At 35.4% G+C, this 16,719-nt stretch overlaps 1 protein-coding gene across 9 annotated transcripts in view; it reads right to left on the reverse strand.

Moving 5' to 3' along the window:
- The window catches only part of UNC13C (unc-13 homolog C), a 585,940-nt gene that overhangs the window by 317,959 nt on the left and 251,262 nt on the right, over positions 1–16,719 (reverse strand). For all 9 annotated transcript variants that reach the window (XM_070579899.1, XM_070579965.1, XM_070579933.1 and 6 more), the window contains 2 exons: positions 10,518–10,745; positions 9,401–9,542 (listed from right to left, as the gene is read on the reverse strand). In XM_070579899.1, coding sequence (XP_070436000.1) covers positions 9,401–9,542; positions 10,518–10,745 — 370 coding nt within the window. The remainder of the gene's footprint in view (positions 1–9,400; positions 9,543–10,517; positions 10,746–16,719) is intronic.

Genomic DNA, 16,719 nt, shown 5'->3' on the forward strand with positions numbered 1-16,719 from the left:
CCAAGGTCATACTTCACCAAATTCAGTCCAGATCTCTTTCCACACCCACTTCCTCTCTGTATTGTAAAACCCGTAGGTTCTGGTATGAGGCAGTGATGAAGTAAATGCTATTCCACTGCCTCTGCCATGTGGCTTTATCTCACTTACTAAGTGAAAGGCAGTATCAGTGAGTGTATCTCCTATATTGCCAGGCATATTCACAATGTAGACAAGGATTAGTAAACAAACTTTTAATGCCATAAAGTGTGACTAAACTCCTTCTTGCTTTAGACAATTGTGGGACTATCTTCTTGACAAATGACTTCCTGATGCAGATACCATTGTTGTGAGCTAGCTCAGACAAGTGAGGAAATGTTCCCTTCCCGTGGAGCCTGGGAAAAGCCTATGCTAGTAATTTATGTAGTACATCAAATCCTTAATTACATTTAGGCTGTCATTTAAAAATGCTATGAAGATATTTTTATTTAATTGTAGTATTTAAATAAGCTATCTCCTATAGAGCTTAATTCACGCCTAAATTCATACTGAGCAGCACATGGCATGGTGGAAAGCCAGGGTCCTGAAGACTGTGCCACCAGATCGAGGTAGCTGTGAATTGAACATGGCTGGTATATGCTTCAGAGAGCCAGGGCAATCATGCTTCTATAAACAACAGCATTATGGGTTTCTCGTGGTTATGTGTTAAAAGAGCTTTCATGTACACTGTCTCTTAACAACAAGTTTATTGAGTCCATGTGGAGATTTCTGAGATTTAAAAAGGCTAAGGGGTTTCCTGGAGGTCAGGAAGTATGTTCAATCCAGAACCGTTCTGAAACTCAGGTTTATAAACTTGTAGGCCAGAGAAATTTTGGTATAACATAAAGTCACTCTTCAAGTTAGTACATTCCATGGACCTAGTACAGTGCTTGCATGTAACGGCCACTCAGGAAATGTGGGTGGAATTTAAGTGATACTCCACTAAGCAAGTGGAGCTGGTTGTCTAGCCAATTACATAAACAGAATCTTTAAACACCACTGCTGGGTCTATTCAATAACACCATAAATAAATGAGGGCATGTTTGCACTCCTATGACAGGCAATGTGTTGCCTGGACTTTCTGTTATTAATAATTTTTGACTCCAATGGTTAATACCAATTAAAAAAAAATAACCAACACATTCCTTTTATTACCTCTATGACCTACCTCCCCTCTAGGAAGGAGACAGAATGAAGTTTTGTTTTTATTTCAGAATTTTGCAAAAATGAGGACCAAGGATAAACTATAGAGTCCCACAGAGTGCTCTAGAAAACAAAATATCAAGATATACATGAAATATATGTCTCCTAACTCCAAAATTTCTTATTCCAATGAGCAGACTATGCTGCTGTTTTCTCTCTAGAATTCACTGGGAAAAAGTTACTCCCTTTCCTCCTGAGGGAATGGTTTATGATAAGCATAAAACATTTCATTAACTGTAGCATAGGAAAGTAAAATCAAATGTCATAATTAGTTATGAAGTGATTAAATATACAACTTACTAGGATCAAAGAGCAAAGATAATTATCAGCTTAGATTTATGTAATACTTTATCATCTTCAACGTGCATTCATATATATTATCTTAATTAATCCTCATGTGATATTTTAAAAATTACAGGTGTTTTAAACCCCTCCTAACCCATATTTCTGCAAGAGCTCAACTGATCTCATCTCTATTTTATGCAAACGCTCTCTAGAGTGCCCCATTCCAGAATCATACAACATCCACGGTCTTTTGAAGATTAAAATTTCAAACTTTTTTTAACTCATAGTAAGAGAGGTAAAATTAAAATTGAAATTACTCAGCATTAATCTCTCAAGGGCTTCAAGTGCCATCAATGGGAAAACAATTAAGCTTTCAAACCAAAAAAATTTGAAAAAATGACTTCATTTGCATTTTCATGTTAACCAGTTTTGTGATTGTCTGTCTGGTTCAGAGCAACAGCACTTTTTCCAAGGGAAGAGTTTGGGTGTGGGAAAAAAATACACCTCTTTATTTTTACTTGTTTGTTACTTATGGCTTCATAAAAGAGGGCTTCTTTGAAGTTTTGGCTCTACTATAAGCTGTCTGAAGTGCGACTTTCTCATCAGTAAAATGAGGGTTTTGGATAAAACAATCTCTCAGATCCTTTGCCCAATCTCAGTTCTCTAATGCTTATTTCAGCAGCTCTTTCTACTTATTTCTTGTTCATGGGTCTTTTCCAGGCTCCACTATTCAGGTTGGAACTTTTTTGACGTGAAAGTATTACTGCCATGCTTGCTTTAGGCCTGAATCTCAGCACAAAGGACGTGATCATGTCATTAACACTGCCAATGCTAACAATACAACTGCCACTTCTAATGCTTAGCAAGTGCCATGAGATCTATATACATCATCTCAACAAAGATAACAATCCTGTGAAGTATGTATTACTCTAATTTTTCATATTAGGAAAGCTAAATCTCAGAATTTAACTAAATTGCCCAAAATGCAAACTAAAGCCATATCATTAATAAGACGTCCTATTTTCACAATGTCAGGACACATTTTTATATTCCACTTCACAGGGCAGAACTGTCAAGGTAGTAGGAGGCATGAATGACTTAATCTATGACACGTATGCATTTTTCAAAATCTGCACATAAATTCACTATGAACTCATTTCCTCCTGCCCCCCAAAAAACTAATAACGGAAGATAAGTTTGCAATTCTCATGCCATTTTCATGGTAAAATGAAAACTCTCACAGGAAGATCCAAAATAGTATTTCTGGAACCAGGGATATAGAACCTCAATGATAAGAATGGAATCTTGGCATTCAGGAAACTGACAACATAAAGAATTACTATTGAAAATTTAGGCGCTAGGTTTTGATATTCTAGACATTCTAGAATAAGACACATAGAAAATAACTATGCCTGTATGTTCACTTAATGCTCATAAATATCTTGTCAGTACAATGAAAAATATTGTGAAAAAATTATGCAAATTATATATAATATGCACAGCAGGGTGCAATGGTCTTAAATTTGAATTTCTTCTTACTAGAAAATAATGTTTAAAAAATAGATATATCATTATTGCCATTGTAGACGATGCTTCCTCTCAAAAGGAAAACAGAGGCATAGGGTATAGTAAATTATATGAAAATGGAAAACTAGACTACAGATAATCCATATTTTAACTATCTATTCCAGTATATTCTTCTGTGTACTTGCCCCATGAATCATGAGGCTGTCTAGCTTGTCTCGTGGGAACAAACACTATTCTTGGCCTGGATGAGCAATGGGCACTGTCACATCTAGTTCTTTTGGGTGACCTTTATCTTGGCCTTGGGTAGTTTCTTCACATGCATGCACTTATGATTATTCAGCTGATTTCTCAAGGGGGACCTTCTGCAGGATTAAAATATTAGAATAAATATTTCTACTACTGTATTTCCTTTGGATGGATGCTTTATTTCACAGATTGTAACTGGAAACCTACAGAGCAAATATCTCCAGAAATTCTATATTGTTTGGCATGCTGCATGCCTTGTGCTGGCTTTTATATTGTTTTATTTCATTTTGCTTATCAATTAAATTTAGATTTATAGGCTTTCTATTCTAGTCAAGAGGGAGTAACAGGGACTGGAGATATATTCCTATAAGAAAAATCAAAAAGTGAACAAAATATAATAAAGCAATAGTTTTCAATATACTGGAGATCTGTTAATGAAGGACAGTGATCCCAAGGAGACAATAAACTAACAAAATGACCCTTTCGATTACTTCAGTTTATTACCTTGAGGAAGTTTCCAGGCCACTGTGCAAGCAGAGGAAACCCAAGCAGAGTCCACTGGACTCTCTGAATTGAAAAGACAGAGAGAAAAATCTGGGAAGACCAAGGCAGCTAGAGGTCAGAGGCATAATATTGAAAAGAGAAACGAACAGAAGGAAAACTCAAGAATCTGCAGAGGGTTCCTCTTGAGCAATCAGCTGAGTAATGATAAGTGCATGTATATGATGAAACTACCCAAGACCTGGTTAAGAGCCATCGAAAGGATTAGATGTAACAGTGCCCAACACTCACCAGGGCCAGAAATAGTGATTGTTTCTACTGGGCAGACTAGAAAAACTTATCATTCACGAGTCAGTAGACAGAGTGAGTACACAGTAGAGTCTTGCTTCAGTTTTGAGGAATAATTAGCCTAAAGTTGAGCGCTACTTCATTCCCACTTAACAAATATTAAAGGCAAGATCCAAAGAACCAAACTGTTCCCAGGTAACTTAACTCTGTTCCAGAGCAAAAAATATTTACAGAAAGCAAAAAGTATACAACAATCAATGAGGTAATATTTGCAATATCTGGCATCCAGTATGAAAATGTAAGCATGTGAAGCAGAATAAAAATCGGACACATGAAGAGGAGAAAAATCTATCAATCAAAACTAACCAAGAATAGGTACGGACATTAGAATTGGCAGTCAAGCACATCAAAACAGTTATTATAAGTTTTGCATGTGTTCAAAAAGCTAAGTAGAGAAAGACAGTATCAAGGGAATGAGAGGGCAAGCCACAGATGGTGATAAAATATTTTCAAAAGGCACATGTGATAAAGGACTGCTATCCAAAATATTCAAAGAAGTCTTAAAACTTGACAATAAGAAGTCAAACAACCTAACTAAAAAGTGGGACAAAAACCTTAACAGACACCTCATCAAAGAAGATATACAGATGACAAGTAAACATATGAAAGGATGCTTCACACCATATTTCACCAGGGAAATGCAAATTAAAACAACAATGAGATCCTGCTACACATCTATTAGAATATTCCAAAATCCAGAATACTGACAACACCAAACGCTAGAGAGGATACTGAGCAACAGGAACTCTCATTCATTGTTGGTGAGAATGCAAAATGGTACAGACACTTTGGAAGACAGTTTGGCAGTTTCTTCAAAAACTAAATATACCCTTACCACATGATCTAGCAATAGTGCTTCTTGACATTTACCCAAAGGAGTTGAAAACTTATGGCCACACAAAAACCTGAATTTGGATGTTTACCAGCTTTATTCATAATGGTCAAAGCTTGGAAGCAATCAAGATGTTCTTCAGTAGGTGAATAGATAAATAAACTGTGGTACATCTAGACAATGGAATATTATTCACTGTCAAAAAGAAAGGAACTATCAAGCTATGAAAAGACATGGAGGAACTTTATATGCATGTTACTAAGTGAAAGAAGCCAACGTGAAAAGGCTACATATGGTATGATTTCAACTATATGACATTCTAGAAAAGGCAAAACTATGGAGATGGTAAAAAGATCAGTGGTTGCCATGGATTTGGGGAGGAAGGAGAGGGACAACAAAGTGGAGCACAGAGCAATTTTAAGGCAGTGAAAATACTCTGTGTGATACCATAATGATGGATACATGTCATTATACATTTGTCCAAACTCAGAGAATGTAAAACACAGAGAGTGAATCGTAACATAAACTACAGACTTTGGGTGATCATGATGTGTTGATGTAGGTTCATCAGTTGTGAGAGATGTACCACTCCGGTGGCGGATGTTGACAACAGGGAGATGCTATGGATGTGTAGGGGTGGAAGATGTATGGCAAACCATTATACCTTCTTCTCAATTTTTCTTTGAACTTAAAACTTCTCCAAAAAAATTGTCTTAATTAAAAAAAAGGTAAGTGGAGACATGGAATATGCAAAGACCCAGCTTGAACTTATTGAGATGGAAATTAAAATATCTGATATGAAAAATGCAGTGGCTTGGATTAATAGTAGATTAGACCTTACAGAAGAAAAGGTTAGTGAATTTAAACACATAGCAATAGAAACAATCCAAAGCGAAACAGAGAAAAGAGAGAGAGAGAGAGAGAAACCCAGAGCATTTGTGGTCTGTGGGACAATTTCAAGAGGCCTAATATATAGATAAGTGGAGTCTTCAAAAGATAGAGACAGAAAAAATATTAAAAAAATAATAGCCAAAGTTTTTCCAAATTTGAAGAACATTGCAGACTTATAGTCCCAAGTAGTTCAATAAACTTTAAGCACCAGAAACAAAGAAAACTACATCATGGCACATCATAATCAAATTGTACAAATGAGTAAACAAAACAAAATCTTAAAAGCAACCAGCAGGAAAAAAAGACATGTATAAAGGACAACAACAACAAATGAGAACAACAACAGATTTCTCACTGAAAACAAGAAAACAATGCAACCACAAAGACAACAGGAAAATATCTTCAGAGGAAAGTTTTTAAAAATGACATTCAGAATCATATGTTCATATCAATAGATGCAACAAAAGCATTAGACAAATATAACATCCATTTCTGATCAAAACTCTCAGCATACTGGAAATAGAAGATAGCCTTCAACTGGATAAATGGCATCTACAGTAAACCTACAGCTAATATCATAGTTAATCAAGAAAGGAATGTGTTCCATCTAAGAATGGGAGCAAGGCCAGGATGTCTGCTTTTATCACTGCTACTTGGCAAATACTGGATCTTAGCCCAGGCAATAAGGCAATCAAAATTATATCAGGCCTTTTATTTTTTGTGAGAAAATGAAAAGTTGATTTTAAAGTTCATATAGAAATAATTCAGAAGTTCTAAAATAGATAAAATAATTGAAAAAAAGTTGAAAGACTAACACTGCCTGACTTTGAATTATCATAAAGTAAATCTATAGTAATCAAGACTGTGTGGTAGTGGCATACAGATGATAAATTTAGATCAATGGAATAGAATAAATAATCCAGAAATACATCTACATACTTTTTTTTAAAGATTTTATCTTTCCTTTTTTTCTCCAAAGCCCCCCAGTACATAGTTGTGTATTTTCAGCTGTGAGCCCTTCCAGTCGTGGCATGTGGGATGTAGCCCCGGCACGACCTAACGAGTGGTACCATGTCCCCACCCAGGACTCGAACCGGCAAAACCCTGGGCTGCCAGAGCGGAGCACACGAACTTAACGTCTTGGCCATGGGGCCGGCCCCCACATTTTTATTAAAGGTGCAAAAGCAATTTAGTAAAGAAAGGATAGTGCTTTCAAAAAACGGCACAGAAACCATTAAATATCCATCTGCAAAATATTGAATTTAGGTCTATAACTTACGCCACATTAAAAAATTACCTCAAAATGTATCATAGACTTAATGTAAAACATAAAACTATAAAATGTATACAAAAACAATAAAAATGGGCAAAATATTTGAACAGACACTTAACTAAGGAAGATACATGGTTGGCATGTGAAAAGATGCTTGAAATCATCAGCCGTTAGAGAAATACAAAATAAAATCACTATATCACTACACACATATTCAAACAGCTAAAATTTTAAAGACTGGCCTTACCAAGGGTTGGAAAGATGTGTATGAACTGGAACTTCCATACATTGGTGGAGGAAATGTAAAATGGTACAACCACTTGGGAAAAAGAGTGTTAAGAGTTAAACCTATTCCTTATATATGTTCCAGTTATGCCACCCATCAGTATTTTTTCAAGAGAAATGTAAACATACGTCCATACAAATATTTATATACGTGTTCCTAACTGCTTTTTTTAATTGATTTTGTGTGTGTGTGTGAGGAAGATTTGCCCTGAGCTAACATCTGCGCCAATCTTCCTCTATTTTGTAAGTGGGATGCCTCCACAGCATGGCTGATGAGTGGAGTAGGTCCTCACCCAGGATCCGAACCTGCAAACCTGGAGCTGCTGATGCAGAGTGTGCGGAAATTTAACCACTCGACCATGGGGCTGGCTCCACCTAACTGCTTTATTTTTAATAGCTAAAAGCTAGAATTAAACCAAATGTTTATCAAAAGGTGAATGCATAAACAAACTGTGATATTTTAATACAATAAAATGCTACCTAGCAATAAAACAAATGAACTATTGCTGAACCCAACAACATGGATATATCTCAAAATAATTATGCTGAATGAATGGAACCACAAAAAAGAAGAATGCATACTGTATGATCTATTTATATAAGATTCTATAAAATGCAAAATGAAACATCTCCTACAGCACCATAAAGCAGATCAGTGATGGCCTTGACGTTGGGAGGTTAGGAGGGATGGCTTCACTGGGGCATGAAGAACCTTTTTGGGGTGATGGATATGATTGTTCATTATCTTGTCTGTAGTAATGGTTTCATGGAGGAAAACATATGTCAAAACTTCACAAATTGTACACTTTAAATATGTAAACTTCATGTTTTGTCAATTTTACTTCAACAAAACTGTTTGTAAACTTTTGAATTTCCAGCTTCTCCTGAGAAACTGGAAGCTCTAGCTGCATTGTATCTGCATAAACAGCAAGGCAGTGGAAGCTGCCTCTTTTCCAACAGTCACTTGCTCTCAAGATTGCCACGGTCGCTCTCCATCCCCTTTGTTGCCCTTGTCCTGCTTTATTCATTTTACTTGATGGTTTTAAGAACTTGAATATATTGCTATCAGTTGATTTATTTTCTCCTCTAAACAAACAAAAGAATATTAAAATAGTTTCTTCCATCAGTCCGAAGGAGAAACCATCCAAATCCCTTAACTCATTCTATGATACCCTCTCTTATTTGGCCCCAACTGATTTTCCAAATCTCTTTCTTAACACTCCCTTTATCAGTCCATATATACACACTATATTTCTTACACACAATTGCCCACATTTCCAAACAAGCTGTATGTGTTGGGTTTGCTTACTTAGCATGTCAACAAGATCTATGTTTAAACCAATAGCAAAGAGAGAAGGAAACAGAAAGGACTGCCTTTAAACTCTGGTAGGGATTTTCCTTTCTACCAAATCCTAATTTGAAGTCATTTTAAGTCTCTCCAAAAAGGATTGGTAGAAAGCAAAGAACTCTTGACAGAAAAATGATTTCTTGTTGTTTGATGCAAGACATAGGAGGTTTAAAAATAAATGACCTCACGGAAAATGAGAGGTTGCAAAAGTTATCATCAACCACTTCACCAGGATAGGCTGGGGAAGGTGTGATATGCCAGGTAATGCCCAAAGTCTCTCTATTGTCTTTACTCATAAATCTTCAGATGTCAAGATATTGCTGAATCAAGCCTGTAAATTCCTGGTTATGTTGGGTTTACCCAAGTTATAGATCATCTTGTAATCTTTTCTTTTCTCCTGCAAAGTCACCCAACCTGTGCCACCTTTTTTTGTTTGAAATATTCTTTTTATCCACTTGCTTCCCAACATAAAGAATAAATAATAAATATTATAAGTATTAAGTGAGTTGATTAATTTTACTTTTTTGTGATTTCTGCATAGATACTATTAAAATATGAGATAATTATTGCTTGTATATTTTGCATGCTGGTCAAATTTATTCTCAAATTCTTAAATATTTGTAATAGTTTCACATTATATACTTACAAATAAAACTTCTCATCCCATACTGGATTTAAGTTTCCAAAAATGGTTTTAGTCCTTCTTTTGTTCTTTCCAACTTGAACTGTCACATAGGGGTCACTTGACCCTGTTTTGTCTTTTGCCTGCAAGCCTTGTGCAGAAACCACTAAAATAAACCAAAATAAACATTTTAACATAAAGATTTCCTCAGGAACAAAAAACGGTAATGAAGGAAACATTTTCTATCGCTTTGTCCCCTGGGTTTGCAGATACATCCCCATTGTTTTCATTTCATAAGCAACAAAACTTTCAAAAATAATTAATAAAAGAACAAACACACTGAACATTGAAACCTTCCTTTGACTAATATTTGCTGTTGCCTGTAATGATTAGGGGCTAAATACGTAGACATGCACATAGATATTGGCTATATTCACATTACTGTATACACAAATAGAGAAATGAGGATGCACATACAATACGCTAAAAGTTATCCAACGTAATTCAAAAGGCTGTGATTTAAAATTTGTTTATTTATTAGTTTGCTGTCAGTATTAATCAACTCAACCTAGTAAAAGAAGCGTCTTTATTTTACCTTGTAAGTATGATATGAGTAAGTTAAGAGGCTTGGTAGACATTGACATAATACTTATGCACTTGCTGTTAATGTCACAAGCAACTTTAGAAGTTCAAATTATAAGACACTACTAAGCTCAAATTGCCTTGACTCAAGGATCAAATTAATGAGAGATATTGATCCAGTAGTAAGTAAAATGACACTCATTTTCTCATTAAGAGAAACCAACTCTTCTGAAGAGACTATTGGCTACTCTTGTAATTTATCAGTAGCAGGCAGCAACAAAGATAATCTCTTGTAAACTGTGGGGTATTGATGAGTGTATTGTAAAACAGAACTTCCTTCCTCTGGAAGAGCTTTTGATTAGAATAAGACACAGACTGAAATTACTTCAATTATCTAGTATATATTTTAGAAATTTGAAGTACCAACAAAGCTTCTTGTCAATATTGACAAGATTGAAAAATTCTATTTATTTTACCTATAATTATTATTGGTAGTGATTTCTAAGACATATAAAAATCTCAATGTGGAACAAAAATTTTAAGGGGGACTTATTTTTACCTGTAATAGTTATTTTTGCTGACCATTTAGATGTCCCATCCAGTACACTCTGTTTGGCCGCCTTTGTGTACTGCACAAAATCTTCTTTAGAAATTTGAAACATTTCCTGAATTACTTCAAACACCTCTGGTCTGTTTTTCTCCCTGATCTTCATTCTTTCTTTCATAGCTGTAATAATGGTCTGAGTCTTGTCTTCGGCACCATGCCTAGAACTCTTTTCTGCTGCTCCTATAATGGAAAAATCAATGGTGATGTAAATGTACATGAAGTCACTTTTTGAAGGCCTAAGAGAGAGAGTAAAAGAAGGAATATGAGAATGAATGAATGCTTTCATTCTGGGGAGTCAGAGTGGCTTTTTCAGAAAATATTAGAACAAGCCCTACACTGAGATTCAGAACAACCGGGCCTTGTGTTATTGACCAGTAAATGGACCTCCATGATCCCTGTTTTTTTCAGTTGTATTTTTGGATTAAACCAGGAGTTGTGCAATTATTTGGTTTAAATTTTCAAAAACAACAAAACTAACACACACAAGCAAATGTGTTATACACCACACATATTTACTCAATGGGTAACCAAAACAAAAATGAGAAGTAGATTGGATATATATGACAAATGTCACTCAAAAATCAATATTTCAAATACTTGTGGTCATCCAAAGTGCCTAATTATCTTTATTGATGGAATTTATTGCAATTAAATGCTTAAGTTTTTCTTGTATAATAAATACCACTGCTATTTGTTATATATTGAAGTATGTATAGGGTAAGATTTCACTTGGAAAGAAAGTGGTTCTGCTGTTTAAAAAGGATTTGGAAATCACTGGGCTACATGATCTGTAAGGTACTTGATGGACCCCAGACTTGAACTCTCATTCTATGATATGGCCACAGTTTTGAACAGGCTGAATTCTTATTTTCTACTCAAAACCTTTTTGATTTCTAAGGCATTGTTTTTTATGATTGGTGTCAATGTTCTGGGCATTTTTATTTATAATACAAATCCTTCTGGCAGTGAAGAATTTCAAAAAGTCCATTTTTGAGTCCCTTACCTTTTCCAACTACCAGCCAGGTATTCTCAATGCTTTGTGTAAACTCTAGGTTGCCCAATATTATGCAAGTAAACAGTGACCAGTGATCGCAACTCTCATGGTTCCTTAGTGAACTTGAAGTGAGAAAGCAAAAGCCGATGCACCAGTGTCTGCAAGAACTGTAACTGCTGAAACCAAGAAGTTTTTGGCCCAAGAGCAATTGAGATATAGTGAAAAAAATAAAAAGACGTGTGTTCAAGCTAGTAATTGTTTTAGTTTTCATCTATGTAACTGCAAGTATTGCCCAAATTGTATAATAATTGTTTGAAATATTATATTTCTGAAAGAGGCATACTATTATATCATAAAATGTTTAGAGATTAAATGGAATAATTTATCTGCCACAAAGGATAGCCTCAGTAATGTTCTTTGAATCTAATCTTTGTATGTTAAGCCCAATTTAAGTATAGAAGCTAAGATGAAAGAGGAAAGGTCAATTATTAACTTTTATTATAATAAATTCATATACAATTTGACAGGAGTAATTTAGTGAAAATCTTCATTTATTTGAAAGTATAACTTTTGTTTTCTAAAGTGGAAGAAATACATTCATAGTAATCAAGGTGTAATTAGAGGAAGCTAAAAGAAATGAATATTCTGATGGTAGAAAGAGCAGATTTCCTGTCTTTACAAGTTTTTAAAATATCTTTGAGGACTTAAACCACATTTGAAAAAAGAATACTAAAAATTAATGCATCCATTTAAGGTAATTTGAAAGGACATTTTAAATGCCCTAGTCATCTGTTAAAACAAGCCCTAGAACAGATACAAATTTGTAAATTATACACTTTTAAGCAATTAAGCATGTTTGTAATTTATCAATAATGGCTTCACTCCAAAGTGCATAATTCTTACAATGCAAAACTAACTTAGGCTAGACTAAATAGTTACAACTACCCAATAGGCACATTTTATTTCAAGTATTAGAATATTCTCTAAAGAAATGGACAGTAGTGGCTTGAAAAAGTTAACTGCAAGATTCAAAGTGCCCCAGAAGTTTGGTTTGTGAGGGTTTTCCTAAGAATGTTCAAAGGGTTAGAAATGCCATAAAAATGTGACTCTCCCCCAAATTTATAAACAAGTATTATTATTGTAACTATTCACGCCCCCAAAGGTTCTAGGAAAAAATGTTAAAGTTCTGGAGAGTTGAATATATTTTGGATTATTTTTCCAAATTCAGGAAGAGCCAGTTGACCACCACCCATATAACAGTGCTCATCATTCAAGCAATAATTACTAAATTCAAAGCTAGAATGTCAAGAGATTTTTCATCCAAAGGAATCAAATCTCTGTACTTAATGACTACCTCTTGAATCCTTTTAAAGAAGTAATTAAGAAAGCTTGACAATTAACTTTGAAATCTTTCATCAACGCTTTCAATGTTGGAGTAGAGTATCTTCTCTAATACATACAGACAATAGACGGACCCCAAAACTGAAATCCCCAATCTGGGTAGAGCAGGTTAACAGAGGCTTATGTTTAAGCCTTTTATCTATTATTTAGAAAAAAACATGTAGCTTTTTAAAAGTTCTACTGTTAACAGTTTTTCATCTGAAGAGAAGGATTCAACTTAGATCTGTTTAGTTTGGAGAGACAGAGACTAATTCATAATTAACTTTTGTCACTGATCTACAAGTACTTTCCATTGCCCTATTGTTTATCAACACCACATATCTTATTTTTCTAATGAAACTATTTCTTAAATAGTTGCAATTTGTCATGTATTCCTAGCACTTTGAGTTTTTTAAATTTTGCTTCAGGCTTATTTTGTTTATCTCAGTCATCAAAGATAAACTTAAATTTGCATTTATATGAGTTTTCCTTCAAAGTATGTGGTAGAAATTCTAGTAGGTTCACTGAAATACAGCAGTACGTCAACCAGAGATCAACAGTAAATGAGGTCAAAAGAGAAATGTGCAGTGAAAGCACTCCATAAAGTGTAATACATTATCCAAATGGAATACATCATTGGTACTTTTAAAAACACTTAATTGACAGACGAGACAATACAATTATGCACAACAAAACTGCAAGAGAATTCAACCTTAAACAGAGGCAAATTTATCTCACAGGGTTCCCTTCTATGCAATTTAACAGGACAGTCAATTAATTAGAACCCTTACTTTTTCTTTAATTTCTATTTATTACCCACTATATATATGTTTCATGTGAAATTCCCAGTTTCGCCACCTTTACATGGCGATTTATAATTTTAGCCTTTCTTTCAAATAATTACCTCTTTCTATATGACAACTGCAATATTCTCCCTTGGTCTCAGTCTCTTCTCTTTCCTATTTTTCTCAACAGCTGTTCCAAACATTTCTACTCTTTCAGGTCTCCTACCGCACCCCCATTACCCCCCATTCTCAGCATATGATCTTCTCTCTTCCTTAACAACAATAGAGGCTTTCTAAACTCAGTGATCACATTTTCTGTCTTCCCCTACAGAAAAAACAACCGACAACAACAAAACCTGATTTGTAGCATTAGATTTCTGTGGTGTAAATACTCCTGAAATGGCTGATTTCAAGCAACTGCTTCACAAAATTCTTGAATATTTATCAATCATGATATGGCTACCTGAATATCCTACATGCTCAGTTAATAAAATGATTACTAGATTTGACTATTTAATTTGGCTCTGGGTTTAATTTAATGTATTCGGAACTTCTTGCACACTCTGGCCCTAAGGCCATGATCCTGGAAGAAACAAGAATAAATTCAGTGTAAAATAATAGACATGCTGTGGAATACATCTTATGATAAGACAAAATACACCTGGCTCTTGGCTTCAGGTTTGGAATTTTCAGAAAACAAAGGCTGTGTGCCCATCATTAGAAAGCAGAATTTGGTTGGCCTATATACCTCGTGCACTTAATAGTCAGCATAAAGCAAGGGCATAAATCCAAATATAAATGGAAGAAATACAACAAGAAAATCACTTTTAAATAAGGCAAAAGAGCGCAGTAGCTCATGATGCTTTGGGTATAGAAGGAGACAGTCTTGTGTGTGAATCCTGATTTGCTACTTACTAACCATTTGAAATCGGACTAGTTACTTTATCTCTGTAAGCTTCAGTCTTCTCATCTTATAAACAAAAGGAAATAATAGTGTCTTCTTTGACAGGGTCATAGTAAGGATTAAATGATAATGCATATAGTTTCAATACCAATGACTGAACAAGTATAGGGATTTCAGAATGTCAAAAGGTGAAGATATAAGCATGTACTAAAGAATTTCGTATTAACAAGGAATTTTAGTGTTTTTGAGCTTCATGATTACTTGACGTGTGCAGCAACTTTTTGAAAATTCTCCCATGGACAGTGCCACACCCAAGCTCTGCCACATGCTAAATGCTCTATAGTTATTTGTTAGATGGCAGCCAGTGAGGTGCTTGAAGATAAAAGAAAATAGAGTTCAAAGAAGCTGGCAGAAACGGTTATTTCTATTTTTCACATCTGTAAATCTTTACCTGGATTTGAGGCTGGTGAACCCAGAGGAGGTAGGTGGTTATCATGCATGGAAAGCTTGCAGACAGTCTGATACTGAGGCATTTCTCTCTCTAGCAGTCTCTACCATGAGAAACTTGATTGCTTTTCTTTTCTTTCCCAGTAAAATCATGTGGGTGGGCCTGCTTTTGGTGCCTCTCTGTTTTCTTTCCCATGAAATCATGTAGTTGGCACGTGTTTGGCAATTGCTACCCTTTCCCTTTAGCTGCTTTATGTCCAAGACAATCTTAACCCTCCTCTTTCAACATGCCTTCAATCTTTTCAAGGAGCAGACCTGCAACTCCCCCAGTCTTGAAGCCAGCCGCCTCCCCTTTCTTGTAAAATCAAAGCACACACTCTACATGATTTCTCACAAACAACAAAGGACTGACGTTTAGCAGAAGGATAATTAGAGGAGCACAGATCTAGCACAGCGTCATCTCCCACTGCTGTAGGCAGCCCATCTCTGACAGTGAGAGGATGTGAGCAGGTAGCCCCCTTTCAAATAATTGCTACCTTCTATAAAGTGACTTCACTGTCAGTGAGCTTGGGTTCAAAAACAAACAGAAAAAGATCCACCCTTCCTCCTCCTCCACCTATACCACCCCCGCCATATTCAATCATCCCATTATTGGTAAATGCAAATTTTTAGAACAAGTTTGGAAAGATTTGCATATTAAAAGAAGAAAAAAATCAAGAATGCACTCTCGCAATTATCTGTCAAAGCTACTACATCTCACGAACGTTATCTAGATACTCACTTTCTTGAGATTTCCCAATCATTGCAGAGTCAAAAACTATTTATACGGATTAGGGGAACAAATTAATTGTAAAAAAAAAAGAAGTGCTCAACTTCAAAAAATAGTTTTTCTATGTAAAGAAAAAAAGAAGAAGACAAGGGAGGAGGGCGGGAGGAAAGATCTTTTTGTTCTTATTACTTTTAGTTACAGAGATTTCTCCATGTCCTTTTCAAAAAAAACGAAAAGAAAAAATTAAACACAAGATTTCTTTCTATTTCTCTTTTCTTAAATAGCCTCTGAGAGAAACTTGGCTGACATTTACAACTAGTTCACAGTGTTGTTGGAAGTCGGCCTGGCACTCACAGCTAAGCCATGTCATTCTCTTGATGGACGTGAGCAAGCTCACAGGCACCTCTCACACATGGTCATTCTGGAATAATGTTGAAGTGAGACAAACGACGCCACTTCATAATTTTGTCTAAGCACGGATGAAAACAAGGTCACTGTACAAACCACAAAATACTAAACTTACGCTTTCCTAACTATTGTGAGTGACCACTGTTTCTTTACTAAATACAGCTATTAGTCTCACTCCAGTTTGCTCTCCTTCAGATAAGATTTTTTAACATACACGGAATTGCCCTCACTTCCAGACAACAGTCGATTCAGAGCAAACCTCTGCTTTCTAACACCCTCTTACTGAAACACCTTATGGTTTACTCTGGTATGCATTCTCCTTTGCAGCAACGGGTAATAAACTGAACTTTTAAAACTGCAGGTGTGTTCCTGGTGGTCTTTAGCTAGAGGGCATGGATAAGTATTATTAACTCTTTTCACATACGTGGAAAATGATGCTCAGAGAGGTTTTGAAAAATTCTAGTGGT

The sequence above is a fragment of the Equus przewalskii genome, chromosome 1 (genome assembly GCF_037783145.1).
Source record: "Equus przewalskii isolate Varuska chromosome 1, EquPr2, whole genome shotgun sequence".
NCBI classification, from domain to species: Eukaryota; Metazoa; Chordata; class Mammalia; order Perissodactyla; family Equidae; genus Equus; species Equus przewalskii.